The following is a 20188-nucleotide window of genomic DNA, read 5'->3' as shown; positions in this document are numbered from 1 at the left end:
GAAAAATTTGGCTTAAATAAAGATGATCAGGAAATTTCTAGTATTTCCACTTAGGTACCTCTATCCACTTCATTTTTAGATTCCCAGATACTAAACTATTGCAGCAGTGTACAGATGGCACCAGAACCTGCAAATGTTAATTTTCAACTGCTAAATTAAAATAATCTACTGCTGAGTAAAACATCACCTTCGTTACAAATGTTGTGATTGGTTGAAATTAACCAGATAAAAACCAAACCAGATAAACAAAAAACAAAAAACAAAAAACAGTTGGTGTTCTTAACACTCCCCATTATCTTCTAAGCTGTTATAATATGGTCTGCTCACATTTTGAGGTTTTCCTTTACAACCAACAGGGTTAGAAACACTTTTTAAGTGACAGCTAGTATTTTCGTATGATCAGGTGACCACTGTCCACCACACACGTGTTAAGACAAAGACAAAATGTCAAAGTGCTAGGATCGGATGTAAAAATGAGCAGTTCTGAACAAGCGTGTTTTAAATAGAGAAGAAACAACAACAGTAGCACAATATAAGTATTTTTAATGCTACAGGTATACCAGCTTTTAAGATAATTATCTTAAATTATGTTAAAAATTATTCTAATTGTTAAAATAATTATTGTGGAATATGAGTTCAAATTGTTTCTAAATACTCGCATCTTCCTTTCCCTAGCATTCTCGTTACTGTTAAAATTAAATCTGGAGGAGAAGAACGATTAATTTCAATGCTTGATAATAAAATTTGATGTGTGTATATACCACATATAAAATACTATTTCTAAATTGCCCATAATGTCTTAGTTTAAGGCTTGAAAATCTTGAGGAAAAATGTTTAAGCCACACTGGAAGTTCATAATCAAGAAAAACAGTATTTTGCTATTTATGTTCTTATATTAAATATCCATAATGTTATTGTTTCTTATAGAAGCTGTTACCAAACACAGTATATGATGCATGACCTTTTTGTTGTTGTTTTTCAAAGACTCTGCCAAGAGAAACATTTCAGAATGCAAGGAGGCTGCTTAAAAACACCTCTATTTGTTGTTTTCACAGAAGCGGATTTCTCACATTCTCAGCAACTTCAAAAGTAAGCCACTTTCTTCAATGCTTCAAGGAAAACATTTTAAATCAGAAGTGGAAACCTACTTTCACATCACAGAAAAGAGCCATACTTTGTATTAAAACAAACCTCTGGACTTTAGAAAGAAAATAAACTCTAAAACTTGTGCATGATTATTAGGTATTTTATCCACTAGATGGAGTTCCATAGTTAAAACACAAAGTTTCTCTACCGTACCTATTTCAGGGATACAGTCTTGTGTGTTACATGGTTCTTTTTCTTCAGGTTTAAGCTGTGGATCACACTGAGTACTGGTTGTCATGTCATCTGATAGACATCGTACCTCTCGAACTCTAAATCCTCCTTCACAGGATTTGGAACACTGAAACACAAAAGCTGAAGTTCATGAAGACTGCATGCAATGTGCAAATATAGAGATAAAAACAGGGACCTGAAACCCAGATACAGATATAATCACTGCAGCCTTTTATCAACTTCACCACTGCTGTAGTTTTTTGTTTTTTAACTAGTCCTCAACATACAGGTGAAATTACCTTTGAAGGTTCAAAAACGTTCTTGTCTATAGGGGGAGCAACTGAACAAAGAAACATAATGGACTTCCACTGAAAGCATGCAAGAATCTTTCCCTTTCTGAACTTGTTAGCTTCTTGCTTCTCTAATTTGTGTTGTTGGTTAGTCTTGTTAGTCTAATTAGTCTTGTTTTCTTCTGCTTATTTATATATATCTCCCAAATCTACTCTTTCCACAGGGTTCACACATTTCTTATTTAAGAACTTCCTATACTGAACTTTGACTTGACTACTTGACTGCACCGGTCTCCACTGCCATTTTTACCTCCATTTATATACAATCAGGAATCATTTTAATTGCCTTTTGTCTAGTGCTCAATTATTTTCCAATTCTTTCAGCACAGCGATTTTAATAAGCATTATAGGTTTCCTTTAATTTCTGAAGAAAATATTTCTGTGTTCCTTGAAAATCTGTTCTGAAGCCAAAGACTTTTGTACTTGCTTGTCCTGGCATTTTCAAAATCAATTATTACACAGATTAACATTGAAGCAAATCCCCTGTTGACTTTAAAAATTTTTGCCTGAGTGAGGTCTTTCAGGCTCAGTGTCCAGTTTGACCTAAATGCTCACAAGCTTCATTAAACCTGGATCATTTATAATTATTGAAACTTTAATAACCCCAAAGTAATCAGAATGTTTTCAGACTTTTTTTTTGGCATATTTTTTTCCCTAACTTTATAAAAACAACTTATCACTAACATAAAAACAGATATTGTAGCAAACTAAAATATTGCCTATAATATAGTCTTGAATTATCCTTTGATTTTGGAGTACAACGCTTCTGCAATTCAGAAAAGACACAGACCTTCAGAAACAGTAATAAAACACTTAGTTTTTTTTTTTTTAATATAATTACTCATTACGTGCCTGTATAGAATATTGTAATTATCCCATATCTAACAATAAAACGTTCCATTCAGATCCGTAGAGATCTTAAGCACTTTAAATGGAACCAAGACAGAATTTAGAAGTTACATACAACATACTATATACAAAACCCAGCATTTTGCATTAGCCAACCATTAAATCTCCATGACTGAAGGGACTGTGCCATTTATTCTGGATCATATAAGAAGTCTGTCGAAGATAAGAACTGGAGAGTTTCAAAACCTAGTATAGAGGGCTCTGAACCTGCTATTCTGCTCACAACTAGTCTCCAAATCATTTCTTTTCATGTCAAACGGTAAGAAATACTACATACTCCATTAATAACAGTAACAGTATCAGAAAGACAACTGAAAAATGCTTAGAGTATGATCTCAGAAACCCTCGGCTACCATACGTATTTGCACAATGAAGAAGATGGTCACAAAGGCTTAGACCTTTAACGACTTTAAGACAATTCCTAGGAAGTAGGCACTTAAACAGTAGCCAGTGATCTCTAAATACCTATCAGATTCTGATTTTTAGCAGTTTCTTTCTTCCATGCCTGAAAAAGAGCAGATTCTTTCTGAAAGTGAAAATATATATATATGCTGTGTCCTGTGGATGTACGTCTGGATCTTTTGTGGTTACACACTAGCAGGTTCACATTTGAAAATGGGTTTCCTAATGAAAGTCATTTGAACTAAACTAACAGTAAAGAATTCAAAGAATTTCCAGCAACATCAAAGGAGATACTTCAATCTACATGGTTTTACCATGAGCATAATTTGGATCTTTGTTCTTCAAATAACTATCTATACACACCTGCAAAATAGGGAAGAAAAATCCGTTTTTTCTTCAGCTGATTTATTTTTGTTAAAAACACTCTACCTTCTTTTCTACTTTCTAGAGCTGCCATTGGGATAGTCAAATAACTGAGCAAGGAAAACAATAAAATTTCTATCTTTTATGTCACTTGAATGAAGATTTTCCCAAAGGTTCCTGACTAAGGGAACTCAAGATGAAGCATAAACTCCACTGGCTGCTGAAGAGTATGCTTTCCTTGCAGTATCACTCCTGTGAAAGATTAAGCCCTATTTCATGATCAACAGTTTTATCCAAATGGTGTTCCCTTTCAATATACATAGAAAAAGATGCATCAAACAAAACCAGATGTAGAAGAGCATGGTAGACTTACTGTGCTCCATTCTGTATGAAACCACTTAGATCCACACGGTTTGAGGTAGCAGGATTGCTGGCTGGGAGGTCTTTCCAAATATGAACATTCATAGGGGTTCAAAACATCAAAATGGCCTTCAGTTTTCCTAACACAAATTACTTCTCTCTGTTGAGTTCCACTGCCACATTCAATAGAGCACTGTATCAGAGAACAAAAAAATGGTGGAATTTGTTATTCTACTTAGGTTCTTCAACTTGGTTCTGAAGTAACTTATTTGTCCATGTTATTTGTTCCTAAAATAAAAGAACATTCATGCATACAGATGCATATACTTGCCCTTTAAATTAATACTCATCACCTAAATTTATAAAGCATTGTTTATTTGCTATTTTTGGATACATATTAAGACACCTTCAAACAAAATTTATTTCCTTCTTTTAATAGGCTCTTTCCTCAGTAAAGTTAACTATATCTTTCCTTCCATCTCTGGCATATGTATGACTTAAGGAGAAGGGCAAAGGGTAAAACATTCCTTTGGTACCTGCCGTAGGGTTTTTATCCCTCAGACCCAGAATAGTAGCCTAGATAATGCTTGGGTTGTTATTATATTTATGTAGTACTACCATAGTACCCAGAAGTGCCAGTTAGGAACTAGTACAAGAAAATGCTACAGGATATAGTAATGACTTAATTCATCAAGTGAATAATGACTATATGTTTTGGGTATTATACATTTAATTATAAATCTTAAAAATGCTTACAGTGTAAACTGTACTTCTATTCATTTTTATTCCAAATGGTACAAAAGACTGAAAATGCTTTTCTAATTATTGTTAAAAATAAGAGATATGACTACAACTGTGCTTTTAGAGAAATCTAGAACTTTCATCTACCTGTAGCTACAAAAGGAAATTGATTTTAATTTTTCTAATAAAAAGAGGAGCATAACTTACTTTCTCCATATACAGTGTTACTGCTTCTGACCGAAGCAGGATTGCATGCACTGAACCTTTGAGGTTATAAGGTTAGAGCACAGTTCTGCAGTTTTACAAATCCCCACATGGTGTGGTTTTTAGAAAATGCCTTGATCTGCCAGGGTGTTCTTTTTGTGTTTGCAAATATCGATGTGATGCAGTGTTGGTTCCAATTCCAAAAAGCAAATTTTACTCTCACAGACTCTTATTGCCCATTTAAAGGTTAAATGCACACATAACATTGTTACTGGCACTTTTAAAATGTTTTTTTAGAAGATTATTCCAGTGCTATATTGATTTCTATGTTGCATAAAGGGCCATGATTTTCAAAGGCTTATTCTAACCTAAAACAATCAAGTGTTATTATTACTATTTTTAATACTTTGTGTGGAATTTACAATCCCTTTACCAGATACCCATAAAAACTTTTGAGATGAATGAAAAACCTCAAGATGACTGCACCTAAATAAATTCTACAGTAAGTAATGTAACTCCATTTTCTTTAACACTGAACATCTCTGTCACTGCTCTCTTTTAGCACTTCTTCCAACAGACACTATCTTAACACTTAGCCTCAGCTCTAATGGAGCACAATGCAAAACGTCATCCACCAATGCTCCCTGCTTTGGTCTACTGACTGTCTGCTTTCATTATGGTATTTAAAGTCAGGATTTGGCTGGTAGAACAGACGTTGTCAGGCACTTCTTTCACATACTATACAGTGAACACTTTGTATAACTGGTATGCATCAAACAGAATGCAATCTCATACAAAGAAAGAAGGTGAATTAGGCTTAAAAGAACAGGAAATTGTAAAGGAAAGAAACTTTCTTATTCAGTACAGAATGGGGAGAGTTAGGATAACCTTAGTGTACATTTCTCTCTATGGTAATAGGGTACAAAGTTCCTATTCACCTGCATGGATAAGTGTAACTAACAAGGCCCAGACTTTACCAGTTATTAAAACTGCAGCAAAGTATGTTTTAAATCTGAATTTATTATTACTCTCATACAACACAAATAATTATCACTTACACTTGGAAGCATTTGCATGTAATCTCCATCTCAGCTGTACCAGTTTAATTTCCAACTCCTTACCAGCTGCAATCTGAAATGCAGTGAGTTAACAGCACAGCCAAGAGACTTTTCCCTAACAACCTGATGAAATGCTGGTATCAGCAGTCCAAAAGGCTCTCTGGGTTATGTTAGAGCCTACTTAAATTAGAGGGACATAAATGACTGGGCACCAGCTGACAGCTTCTGAAATTCCTTTGCTCCTGACAGCAGAAGTGTTTAGTAAGAATGAGAAAGAACATTGAGATGTGGATGAAGGAAATAATTTACCGTAAAGAAAGAGCACCAGGATACTGGCCACTAATTCATTTCACTTATCATCACAAACTTCAGCACAGCAAAACAGAAGCCAACTTTTGGTTTTAGCCACTGCTTTTGTCTTATTGTGCATCCTTTGGCTATTGCCTATACACATCCCACAGGTATCCATCACAAACGATCTAACTTAATAGGTGTAAATCTCTTACTTTTGCATTCCTTTGAATATGCTGGGCAGCTTTCTGATGTCTCTCATTTTATAAATATACTGGGTCAGTAGATGAGAAACAAAAATTAAGGTATAGAGGAAAAGAACCATCCTGAAACATTGAACATTATCTCAGTAAAATACAGAAGAAAAAAAAAACAAAACAAAAAACAACACTTATCCAAACATTCCACAGAGATGCAGAAATACCTTATGGCACAGATCTTCCTTGTATGGAAAGGATTAAAATGCCAACAGAAAACAAACGCGTGTTAGATGTGGAGCTTACCTGTGTCCAGCTCCCAGCAAACCACTCCACTTTACCAGCGCAGGGTCCATTGTTACAGGGAGTTGTTTCAGAGGGTCTGTTATTGCCACAGCCTTCCAGAGGCAAACTGCTGACATGGTTGGTCATACAAACCACTGAACGTGTACGGACCCCATCACCACATTCTGCAGAACACTGGGGAGCAGAAGACATAACAGGTGTTCACTAGTCCATCCTCCAGACTGCACAATGAAATGTGCAGTGAAACAACCATGGAAAATAGATGAATGCATGTAACGTCAATTATTTTCACTTGTAATTCAATTGTAGCAAATAATCTTATGGTTTCACACCTCTAAATACAGTACAAATAGTACCTGTCCTTCATAATCACAAATGAGAGAACCTGAATGATTAGGAAAGAAAGAAATTTCTTATAGGTTTTTAATAGCTTGTTTAGTTTTCCTTCCTTCTCCCTATCTGTTAATTCTTTCAATTTTAATTTTATTCATCTTTTGGCATACCAGTTAACGCATCTGAGAGGTGATAATTTCAACAAGAAGCTTTTCAGGGAGCAGTTATGTTTCGGCCTATGAATTGTTCTGTGAGTTTCCCCTCTGACTGTTCAAGCTGTTAGCCCGGTGAATTCTTACACTGGTTAAAAGGATGAGGTGAGGAAGATCTGAGGGCTACTGGCATTGAGTGCTGCTGATATTGGTAGCAAAATGACTGCATAGTGCATCCTGGAACTTTTCCATATAGGTTGCTGACAGAGTATGAGAGCACAATAAAGTAGAAAACAGGTAGTTTCCAGAGACTCGGGTAAATCCTCTACAAATAATTGTAATGGCCACTACTTATTGCTCTCCCTGTTTCAATTGTAAGTTCTTTACTATGGTTTTAGCAGCAGAGGTGGCCAGTAACTAATATTCATCTTTCTCAACTTTTCACTGCTAAATTATGAAAGCTTGTATTAAATAGTGATATGCAGAGTGTATGTCACATATTTGGAGATGGTATGCATATGACCCATAAATCATGCAGGATAAATTCCATTTATCATGACTCTTTGTGCCCTTATAGCTTGGTCATTCACCTACTTCAGTGGGAAAGTCTCACATTCCACTGTTCTGGGCAGCATCAAACTGTTGATATTTAAAAAGCAAACGTGCCTGGGAGATAAGCAATTCATGTGTTAACTGTTTTTTGTTGTTGTTGTTGTTCCTTCTTTCTTTCTTAATCTTCGTTTTCTTTTCTTTGAAAACACATTTGTCATTTCATCTCTAGACCATGAAAATAAAGAAAAAATGTGCAGCTTGCTGAAAGATACGTATATGTAATTGAATTTAGCAATTACAAGCAATTATATTACACATGTAAAGAAAACCACAAGTAAATATGCAGTATATGGGAGAAAAGATATATTTGATTGATGTTTCCATCTTATTTTTAACATACCAAGTAATAAGTTAGGAAAAGTTAGGCATAGTTAGGCATTACTTCCGTAATGAACAGAACATCCCTTGTGAATCAATGGGATCAATGTGAATGGAATCAATGTGAATCTGGGACGTTTTTATGTTTTAAATAAAAGAAAGAAAAATTTGAAGAGAACTGATAATGAGACACAGAACTGCCCACTGGCTTAAGCTGGCTTCCATTGGCAATTATAATATAAAGGTTTCCCATCCAATAGTTCAACTACAGAACAGCAGGTGCCACTATCAATAACAGGCCTAACCACTACAATTGCTCACCATCTCCCAGAGACACCAGGCACTGAATGTACAATTGGCTGCAAACCAGTCTTTAACCACACACCAAGGAATACTGGTTGTGTGAAATATGTAGTCATGTCATATTTATTCCACAGATACAGTATTGGAAAATAGTTTTCCTTCCACGAAGTCAGTTTCTTTCACAAGATATTCAATAGAAGAACAAACTCTTTGCTGAAATGGAATCCCTAGAAAGCCAAAAAGGTGATTAAGCTTTTTACATGTTTTACCTGTACAACTTGTACATTTTTTAACAAGATACAGTTCTGGAAATAACTAGGAGTTCAAAATTTAAAGCGTTGCTTATGTACTCCAATGGAGTAGTAAAAAACTGCACTTCCCCCATCTACAAGATCAAATAATTGAGTGTCTCTTAAATGATTCTTGTAAGTAGCACAATGAACCGCATGTTTTTTGTTGGTGGTGCACAACAAAATTTTCCACTTTCATATCAATGTGTGAAATAGACTCAGCTCCTCAGCAAACCACATTTGATGTCTGAGGAGGTCTTTTCAAAGTAAACGGACAGCATCTTGGAAATACCAAAATGATGTACATTGTGCTAAGTACTGAACATTTTCCTTTTATGTAAACTAAAACTAAACTAAACCGATTTCAAAATGTTCCACTCCTAGGTAAACTGTTTAACTGAGCCCCATAAATGGCTGCCTTTCAAACCCACTGTACTAAAATAAGTTTTCTGTCTGTTCATATTTTATCCCAGGGAAGTTCAATTACATTATGCATAGAGAAATATGCATATACTCTGCAAATACTTTTCTTATTTCTAAGTAATTTTCATTTGAGAATCTAATTTGTTTTCCTGCTTTGCAAACAAACAGAGCTGAGAACAAGTTTAGTCTATAAATTAATCCAGAAAATCTCCAGTCTTATGTTTTAAATGATTATGCATGAACGAGGCTTACATATCAAATAACAAAGGAAATTCCAAATGGGAAGGCATAGGGTAGTCCCACCCTCTGCTGCAAGATTTTACTACAGATTAACTACACTCAAAGGATTTACACAGCAAACCTAAATGTGAATGTTTCTGAGTTAAGTATTTGTTTTTTCTTTTTTTCTTCTTCCTTCAAGTAAAAATCTTCTGTGTGAAAGCCATGATTTCCAAAGCCCAAGGCAGGGAGTAGGGAGTGTTTGGATAATAAATCCTCTCCCTTCGGTTTCTGCAATTGACACACCCACTATTGTCAATTTTGTGCCTTTGATTTGTTACATTAATACACAGCAACTGCCATAACCTAACACTGTACGACATGTTTCCTTACAAAACCTGAAAGGAACTTCTATGATCTGCAACTTCTCTTTTCTGGTCCTATTATTAAAGATATTTTGTTTCATTTTCTTGTTTTAATTGGCACAAATTCCCTCAAAAATGTTAGTCTGCGGAACACCCTCCCTAATTTTAAGGAGTTTGTCATTTTCTCTCTTCTCGATGTCCGTTCCTCATCAGTTGAGTTTTAGAAGCTTTCCATTCCCATTAAAAAAAAAAAAAAAGGATAAAGAAAGAATCCAGTGTCAGAAAACAACTGTAACAGCAGCCCAGGAAAATAAGGCTAGTTCCTGCAAAATTGAAAAACTGCAAGTGAAAGCCTGAATTTTTGTCCCATCCACATGGAGTGGCAAAGCAAGTAAAACCCTTTAACTATGCCAGTTCCTTTTGAGTGATGTACCAGTACAAGTCTTTGCCTTCAACTGGGACTACAAGTACAGCTCATGGGAAAGAAGCAGCAACAATCCTACCAACCTAGTCCAGAGGTTTTTTTGCCCAGGTCTCAGCATCATTGCTAGCTTTAATAAAGTTTTTAAAAACCAGCCAAATTAGTTCTTGTAAAATGTTTCCCTATTTGTACAGGATTTGTCTGTCACACTTTATTTATTTTATCACACTTTATTTTATCTATTTATCTAAAACCCTATAGAGCACATCTGTGAAGAAAGTTAACAAGTCATCCTTAGCTATCCAAGTTCAAAGTCCAGGAGGAGATTACATATGTCACTGCAGGGATAGGCTTGAAAAATTGACCCTGATGAGAAAGCTTCCGGAGCTGGTTTTTACTCCCACTTTGGAGTGCTAGCAAAGCTAGTTCACCTGAGTGTATGGACAAACCTAACTTCCCTAGGAGATAAAAAAGAGAAGACATTAAATGTTTTCAAATGTATTCAATCACATTCAAAGAAGTGGGCTACAGGTGAAAAGCAAAGAGAGGGCTCTGTATGATGGCCCAGATTTGCCTGAATGAGGCTAGTTGGACAGCTAAGAGAAAATCTTGGTCACTGTACTACTAAAAGGCTGTGCGCTCCATACATTACATTTCCCAAAACTAGGAGAAGGCTTATGTGAGGCTTTTGATAGGTGAATAGAAATAGAGTGGTGGGCATAATAGAAATAATACAACAATAGTTTTTAAAGCATTCACCCTTGCAAATGGCAGTGTCTCCATACATGATCTGATTTAGTAAAAAAAATAAATAAATTACTTTCCAGAATTTGATTTCTGGGAGACCTGAAACAGTAGGTTACACACATATTGGGAAATATGTATTTTTAAGTAGCATTTGTGAACACTATTTATCTTTGTTCTTAATGTCATTGCTCTGTGATGAAATACTAGCATGCCCTACTGTAATTCTAATCTCTGTGCATAACTTCCAGTATTAAGTTGCCTGTCTTTCTTTTAAAACCAAAGATATGACAGAAGCGTGCACTCGCCAGAACTCTCCTATCTGCCTTTAAACAAACCAGTTTACTTTTGGCAGTTACATGTTGTTTATAAAGTCTAAAGCAGATGAATTGTGGCAAAGAGAGATCAGCTGGGGAGAAGAAAAAATAAATTATCTGTAGGTTTTGGCCATCCTATCCATGTCTTCTTCAAAACTCTCCTGGCTATACGTTTCATTGCAAATCATGAAGTTAGTTACAAATTTATGCACACAGAATGCAAAACTTCAACTTCCATATGATTTCCACATGAAAACCATGTAAAGGGATATTTTAAGTTGTTTTAAATTTTAAACTGGATAATCAAAAATAGCTAAAAATTGCACAAGCTCCATGGTGGTCTCTTTGCTTTTATCTGTTCAGGATCCAGGAGATTGTACTTGAGCTATCCAGATTTAAATAAAGACCAGTGAAAGAGGAGTGTGAGGTACAATACGCTTTTGTGGTTCCACACCTTTGACTGGTCAAGAAGCTGACCAGTACATGCTAGGAAATGTTTTAGGAGTGAGAGGAATAAAGCATTGATTTTTATGAAGCATACTGTAATTCTCTAATGAAAGCTACTATAGAAGCATTGCTGTTTCTCCTTTTAAAAATGACTGAAACCCAGAGCATGCATTTGATCAGTTCAGATTTTGTTCCCCGAGGTAGAACTTTTTTTTTCTTTCTTTCTTACATTTTATTTTGGCCTCAGAATCTCATTAATGTGTAACAATTGTTTGTATTTTGGCTTCTTTTCCAAATATGCTCTAAATCAAATGAGAAACAAATCAACAAAGTAGATGGCAATGAGGAATAAACAAAAATGCAAGAAGGGAATGCTCCGGATAGTTGGCAGAAAACATTGGTGAATTTCCCATTGCTGTAAATCAGGAGGATACAGTTTCCTGCTTCTGACCCATAGTAGAAGTAACCTTTCCAGCAATTAGAGCTATCAAAAAATCAGTTGTGAAATGTTTGCAAGGATCTCATCTACCCCCATCAATCCAATTTTGCTGCCGAGTTCAGTAAGGTTCACCAGGTTTACTCTGCTGATTAAAGGATGCAGTTTGGTGGCTCTGCAGTTTTAACCTGACTTCCTAAGTCAATTATGAGACAGGAAGCCATCTTTCCACAAATGCACTTTAGTACTTCACAGAATCACAGAATCATCTAGGTTGGAAGAGACCTCCAAGATCACCTAGTCCAACCTCTGACCTAACACTAACAAGTCCTACACTAAACCATATCACTAAGCTCTACATCTAAAAGTCTCTTAAAGACCTCCAGGGATGCCGACTCAACCACCTCCCTGGGCAGCCCATTCCAATGCCTAACAACCCTTTCAGTAAAGAAGTTCTTCCTAACATCCAACCTAAACCTCCCCAACTTTAGCCCATTCCCCCTCGTCCTGTCACCAGGCACGTGGGAGAACAGACCAACCCCCACCTCTCTACAGCCTCCTTTAAGGTACCTATAGAGAGCGATAAGGTCGCCCCTGAGCCTCCTCTTCTCCAGGCTGGACAACCCCAGCTCCCTCAGCCGCTCCTCGTCAGACTTGTTCTCCAGACCCCTCACCAGCTTGGTCGCCCTTCTCTGGACTCTCTCGAGCACCTCCATGTCCTTCTTGTAGCGAGGGGCCCAAAAGGAGGGTGGGAGCAGAGGAAGAGGTGACCACCCTGGGCGGGAATCGAACCCGTGCGGCGGCGGCGTTGGGCGTGCCGCACGTTAAGCAGTAGGCTACCCAGGGAGGTCTTCACAAAGGTTTGCCCAGATTGTTTAAAGGCAAAGGGTGTTAAGGATTGTGTACAAGACAAAGCCATGAAACTTAAATTAATTCTCTTCATTTGTACTGAAGACAGAGAAATAAATGTACATACGGGCACGTACAAAGTAAGATGAGCCTTACTCTGCTGCTAGAGACTTATAACCTCTACTCTTTCTTTCCCACTGAAAGGAGTAAAAAATGGTGTCTACAACTTCTTCAAAGCAGAACTTATAATTTTCAGAAAAATAACAGTTTGTTTCTTAAGGATAAATTGCTTTCCTTCCTTCCTTTACATGGTCCATTGGAAACATTACAGTGTGCACATGGTTAGCCGTGCAGCTCATAGGCTTTGCAGGTAAAACAGTGTGTATAACATACATACACTGGACTCCGATGCCCATTTGGTGAGAAGGCAGCCAAGTGTGCTTAATGGAGAAAAGCTACGCACAATTCTCCCTGGGAAGAAGACAGAACTGCTACACATAACTCTATATGTAGCCTGCAGTTTTTGGGTGCACATATACTATATTGTAGTTACATTTAGGATGTGTTAATTACAGAATCTTCCAATTTAGAACCCAAAACACTATTAATGAAGATGGGAACTAAAATGAGTTTGCATCAATTAAAACTTTGAAAGGTTTCCATAAAATAAGAAAAAAAATTCATTCACCAATCCTAAACCAGAGCCTGCCTTTTTCTTAAAACTCAGATATGACTATTCATCTCTTCTACTCTGTTTTAAAGAATACCTTTGTCACATTCTGCAGAAATATGTATCAGTTATTAAACTGTGAATTTTAACATGTCAGTAGTAAAGACAATTGTCGTTTTAATGTTACTGTACTGTTTTTCCTGATGTTTCGCTAATTGACCAAATCTATATTGAAATGCTCCATGTATCATATAAATCCGCATGTGGAAGTTTGATATATACCTTGCTGAAAGAGAAAGTATGGGCTTAACTGATCTTTGACAGATCTCTGGGATCTCTACTTGCTGCACATGCATCAGTAGACATCAAGTGTTAGCAAAATGGGTTCAGAAAAGTACAGATCAGGCCTTATGACTGTATGACTTCTCTTACGACTGTAATCGAGTTTGAACTCAACCATTTTAGAGTTCCAGCGTTCTCAAAAATTATGACAGGTTCTTTTTCTTCTTCCTAGCCACAGCTGAAATGTCAAAATACTATAGAAAAGACTGTTCTGTGGTATTTCCAGCTGGGGCGTGAAGTAGGCATGTAATAAATCTCACAAAGAAGACCTGTTCTTGTGAGATTTCCACCACAGTTTTGCAGACTCAAGAGGTTTGAACAAGTTTTCTTTAAGCATCTGAACTTCTGGCTGCTTATCTGAACCATTTGTGGGCCACCCATCACAGGTCTATGTTTATTGCTGAAATGTCGCTTGGCTTAAAGGATTTTTTTTTAAAGAATTGTTTGGGGAAATTGCACATAGAAAGCCCATACACCTGGGGTTGCCCATTTCCATTCCATGACAGAACGCTCCCCTTAAGTATCCTTCAACAGAAACATACTTCTATACAAAGAAAAAGGTCTGATTCTAGAAAACAGGCAGTAAGAGGTAGAGTCAGAAAGCTAATGGCCAAAGCCCTGCTACGCAATACTATTGATTATTCCCACATTCCGCTTTCATTGGAACCACTGCCATTAAAGGTCTCTGAACATCCTTGTTAGGTATGTATGAACCTTTGAAGATTCTGCACACTCCATTTGGAGTCTATTCCCCCCCCCGGCAAAATGACCTGTTCCTTTCACTCTCTTTGTGAATCAAACTCCAAACTGATTGCTGGCAGAAGTAATGGTGAATAATGCCAGTTACAGTAGCAAGCATTTGGAATTAATTAATTAGTTCACTTATAAAAGCTGAGAAGAAAAAAAACACCATTATTTACTCTCTGACCCTAAAACATTTGCAATAAGAAAAAAACTCCAACATTTTCCACATTACCTGCTTCACATCTATGTCTCATTTAACACACATAAGTAAGCATAATAACATTTTACAGTTCCAACATCCAGCTACAAAAAGTACTTTTAATTCTGCAGTTTACAAAATATCAGTGTAGGATGATGAAGAAAAAACTGATGCTATGGTCTTCACTGGAATATATCTGCTTTATCTGGTAGAACCCCACGAGCTGAGAGTAGCTGAAAATGGGGGTCTTTTTCTTTTCTTTGCCCAAGAAAGATCATCTTTGAGGATAGAATGCATTTTTCTTTCTCCCTTGTAAATAGCACTTTAATAGCACTGTAAAAAGAATGGCTCTAAAAGGTAAAAATAAAAGGCACTGCCATAAATACTACAGGAAAATCTTTGCCATTTGTACTAATATCTGTAATTCAACTGGTACCTTTCTGTCCATGCTGTGCAAGAATGTACACTGAGTACACAAAAACTGGGAAAAGAAAGTTTAAACGATAACAACAAAGACTTACTAGTGTATAAAGATTTTTTTTCTTCATAAAATCTACTTGAGTTGTCTGGAGGCTGAAAGTTTTACCAGCGTCTAACTGTAGCAAAGTTTGATCAGCCTTTTTAAAATTATGTGACATACCAGGTACTTGTCTGATTTGTTAAGTTCCTCCCCCCTTTTCTGCATATGAAACATAATGTAAATCTTTTCAGCACCCAAACTAGCATGTAACCTTTGAGCCAGACAATCCTAGTTGTCAAAGATGCATTTAAAGCATTTAAATAATGAATCAGTGAAGTTAAGAAATCTTACAGTTTCTATGATAAATGAGATTATTTGCCTGCCAAAACAACCAGTCAAAGAAAAGGGAAATATTACCAGTATATTATATAGACTGGAAGCTCACCTTGTCTATAGATTAAACCTGATACACAAGAATCCATGAGAGGGACCAAAATACCAGGCTTGTCTTAGCCCATGCATATGAATATCACCGTTGAACATACTCTCTGAGCCCAGTCATGAAACAAGGTAAATCACCACTCTTTTTATTGCTTTCATGCTGGGAATCAGACTCACTGGAATCAAAAAATACATTTGTGTTTGTGAAATACAGAAAATCTGAATCTACCTTGACTGAACTTGTGAAGTTGTTCCTCTGTTTTCACAGGTATAGGAAAATTGTTTTATGGTTTCAACTTAAAGCCAAACATCAGGCCTCAAACCTCCACCACTTAAAAAAAACAGTAGGGAAACTTTTAAAATCTGAAGCTTGAGACTCAGGGTTAAGCAAGGCAGAATAATAAATCTCAGCACACAGTATTTTGGGAAGTTCAGACACAGATCCAGTTCTAAATCCAGATGTTTGGCCATGCACCCAGAGTCTTGCCCAATGCCTGTGGGATCATTATTTTCTGTTTGCTCTTGCCTGTTTCACAGATCAAATGTAAACATGGAAAATAAGATCACTCCTTTTATACCTCTATATGTATGTATTTTTTAATTCTGATGCACCTAAGTTGTTTCGGAAGATTTGGCAGCACACGGAGATAATGGGAAGCCTTACCCTGTCACTCCATTCTGTAAGGAACCAGCTCTTAGCACAGGGTCCCATATCACAGTTCTCAATATCATTTGGCCGCAGCTTCATGTTACATTCCTCATCATCAACAATGTCTCCAAGGTTGCTGACACATTTCACATCTCGGGTCCTCTGCCCCACTCCACAAGGTACTGAACACTGTAACAAATGGTAGGTTGTATCAGGACTCTGGGCTGTAATTCTCACGGTTTTTTATGGAGCTGAAAATGTACAGCTCATTTATTCCTACTAACACATCCACAGAAGCTACAGAACTATTTTAGATTGTTAGGAATAGGGAATAAAAACATGTTAGTAGTTTCAAAACCATATTTTCAGTCTGTAGCATTCTACAGTATACTATGTAGATACATTTGGAAAACAAAAAAAGCAAATCCTATCATCAGTGAGCCATGCTGTACCTAATCAAATTGAACTGCTGGTATGTGAATAGCAGGCTGACATACTCTGCATAATTTTGATCTTGATCTATATACAGATATGAAGCAAGGGAAATGCAAAGAAAAACAACTTTTGAATCCCTCTTCAAAGTTCAGGCCTTATTCCCCTGCTCTCTTTTCGTCAATCTCAGAGAACACTGACAGGTATCAATGTCTCTGCCTGGGGACATGAAGCATCCGGATCTTCAAGAAAAAAAAGAGAACATTATTTTATATTCTGTGTATGCATGATATGTTTTGATGGGTCCTGTAAACACTCCAGAATTAATGTGGAAAAGTCTCTGGGAATCTGGAGATTAAAGACCTGAATACCTACGCACAAGGATAGTTAGTTGAGATTGCAAAGGCAACCTCATTGTTCTTCCTTTACTTTCAAATGCTTAAGCATGTCTACTATATTTACATGTCCAAGTTATTACATAAAATAGATTCCTTACAGCAAAATACCTTAAAGATCTTACCTTCAGCATGCAGTTACTTCTTCAACTGTTCACTCTAGAACACTTGCCAAAACCCAGACCAGATGCATGAAGCAAGTCATTACACAGGAAAATGCTATTAAAAACAACTACCCCGTTCTTTGTCAAAAAAGCGGTGATTTGACCAGGGGTTACTCTCAAAGTCTGGCCTTCAAACTTAAAATTGTTACAATGCTATTTCTTCATTTTGATCGAAGTTTTTTACATTTGTATGCCAGGAAAAATGGTCAGCACACTAAAATCTTAAGATGGGTTTACTTTTCAGATCACAGACCTGTCTCTAGAGCAAAAACCTAATTGTACTTCAACAAGAACAAACTAAAATAAATGTTCTGCTGAAAACACAGTTTCCAAATGCAATTGCTTCTTTCCTTATAAGTGAGTCTTCCACATGCCAAAAACTTTAATTCTACTTCCAAGAGGAAATTAATCACAGAATTTTACTGGGATTATTCCTATATTCAACCAGCTACAATTTCTAAAATATTTGTTTATGTTGATTCACTATAAGCAGTAAAGCTCTGAAGGCTGTCTGCACACTGAAATACTTCTCAAAATGTAATAACACATAAGCCATCTACTCTTTTCTTAGGGGCAACACAAAGGTAAAGTTTTGATTGTTTTCTTAAGAGCAGGTCTACTGTCCTTTAGCCCCAGACAAATTTTAAAACATGGTGAATACATAGCCTTACATTTGTCTGGCTACGTATTTATGTTTTTTATCTCTGAAATATCTCAACACATCACCAATATTTCATGACTCAGGGGTTAATAATGCCCCCATTAACCTCAGAAATGCAGAAATTTAAGGAATTAACCCATGCAGATCAAAGCCACATAAAGTCTGTGGCATGACTCCTTAGCCTACCATGACTGTGTGGACAGAAAGCTGTGCTTCTACTGGCAATGCAGCTAGCCCATGGATGCCACACGCATTCCAGCACATAACTGGGGAATTAGGAGCAATGAAGCTCTTAAATAGAAAGGAGAAAGAAGGTTTAGGTTTGGTGTTAAGCTGCAATTTTTCAAGTACTATCCACCCACATAATTCAGCACTTCTATGAATTTTTTTTTGCTTTGCTTTGTGGCTAACTGAAAAGAGACTTATTTATCACTACACCTAACACACCAGAATATTTCTTCTCTCTACACAATGGCTGTGAAAGTATCTAGGATGGTTGTCAGGTTGGCCAAAACTTTTGTAAACGACACAAAACCATACCATTCACATTTATCTGAAAGCCTTGGCATAACCTCAAACCAACTATAGCTACAGCAAATACTGACTATCTCTAAATTTAACACGTACATAAGGTTAAATCAGTCCTGTAACTAAACACCACATGCTAAGAAAAACAAGAAGTTTGCTACAATAGGCAAACCTCTTAGCTCTCTCCCAACTCTATTTCATATAGTACTTAAAAAAAAAAAAAATGTTGAGAAAGCTTGTGTGCTTCTGTACATACATATCTATGTGTTTTGTTCAATGCAATTGCTCTTTTTCACCTTCTGAAAACTAACAGTCACAACCATGCAGGGTATTTCTGAACTAAGATTCACTTACTTCCAAGGCTTTTCACATTCCAGTTCCACCAAATTTCATGTTTGATTAGTGATACCTGTAAGAAAATTCTTGTTCTCTTCTGAGGTTTATGCCCCAAATTAATCAATCATACTTACTGAAGTCCATTCTGTCCTAATCTGCCATTCACTGCAGATCTTCAGCTGGCAAGTGCTGGTTGTCTCTGGTTTCTCCAGGTGATGACAGCGGTATTGCTGAACTGTCAAGGTGCGATTGGCATATATTTGTCTGCATAAGATCTGTCGATGCTGCATACCAAGGCCACATGTTTTGCTGCACTCAGACCACTCCCCTATATCCCAGCTACAGAAAAGGGGGGAAAAAAAAGAAGTTAAAAAAAAAAAAAAAAAGAGGGCATCTCTTTCAGATCTCTTTCAGTGAAGATTCATCTAATACTACCTCACCAGAACTCTACGGACATGATTTTGATGCTGGTAAAGAATCTTAAAATAATACTTAAGCTTCTGCACGCAGAACTGAATCCTTTATGAAGAGAACATTATATACTTATAAATGATCTACCTGACACTACTAAGTATGCATTTATGCATTTGTATTTTAATAAATAATGTTTAAAATAAATATTTACACATCTCTGTTTACATTCTTGATATTGTCCTCTGTAAAATCAAAATAATTTTAAAAAATGAATTAATATGAATTGTTACAAAGAAAAAAAGGTGAGAAAAACACTTGGTGATAGAAAGTATCTCCAAGTAAAATACTCCAGAAGAGTTGCATCTGAGCCTGTGATACCAGCAGTTCTAGAAACAAGGTTTACCACTTTGGGATCCAAACTCCGAGTTAAAGAACTACTTAATTCCAGGAAAGAGAAGTCATGTTTATGAAGGGGTGCTGAGAGTGCTATCAGGCAAATCTCATCTTTAAGTATGACACCATGCAATGAACAGTTGGGTACTGCAGCACGCTTATCCAATGTGAGGTGATATAACCTACAGACCCCCTTCTTTAGACAAGCATTTGTGGAAGACTATCACTTGAAAAAAAGAGTTCCCATAGAGAGACCACAGGTACAGTGTGTGCCCCTGAACAATCACACAAACTTTGAGAAATTACTAGACTCACTTGCTGCTCACTTCATGACAGAAACACAAGTTTTGAACACAAGTTCAAACTAGTTTCATACTTAGGATATCTTCTTGCATGTGCAAAACTTCAATGACATTGGCTTATTTCAGTTGACTTAAACACTAATATCTTACAAAGCTGGACATGGGAAGAGGTTGCAGGCCTCCTCTTCTGGAATAGGCTTGGTGCTGCTGTCACAGTAACTCTCAGGAACCTCCTCATGAGTGATTCTGTTGACACAGTGGAAAATTGGGTACTGGGACCCTGAAATTAAAAAGAAAATTAGGTGATGCCTTGCAAAAGATACTGCAATAT

The 20188-nt window shown here is 36.7% G+C and overlaps 1 protein-coding gene across 9 annotated transcripts in view; it reads right to left on the bottom strand.

Moving 5' to 3' along the window:
• THSD4 (thrombospondin type 1 domain containing 4) overlaps nucleotides 1–20188 on the bottom strand; it is a 300889-nt gene that overhangs the window by 5302 nt on the left and 275399 nt on the right. For all 9 annotated transcript variants that reach the window (XM_083851128.1, XM_083851127.1, XM_083851129.1 and 6 more), the window contains 6 exons: nucleotides 20008–20137; nucleotides 18883–19087; nucleotides 16248–16421; nucleotides 6499–6672; nucleotides 3715–3894; nucleotides 1300–1444 (listed from right to left, as the gene is read on the bottom strand). In XM_083851128.1, coding sequence (XP_083707254.1) covers nucleotides 1300–1444; nucleotides 3715–3894; nucleotides 6499–6672; nucleotides 16248–16421; nucleotides 18883–19087; nucleotides 20008–20137 — 1008 coding nt within the window. The remainder of the gene's footprint in view (nucleotides 1–1299; nucleotides 1445–3714; nucleotides 3895–6498; nucleotides 6673–16247; nucleotides 16422–18882; nucleotides 19088–20007; nucleotides 20138–20188) is intronic.

The sequence above is a fragment of the Anser anser genome, assembly GCF_964211835.1.
Source record: "Anser anser genome assembly, chromosome: 10".
In the NCBI taxonomy this organism is placed as follows: Eukaryota; Metazoa; Chordata; class Aves; order Anseriformes; family Anatidae; genus Anser; species Anser anser.
This window is presented reverse-complemented; position numbering and strand designations above follow the sequence as displayed.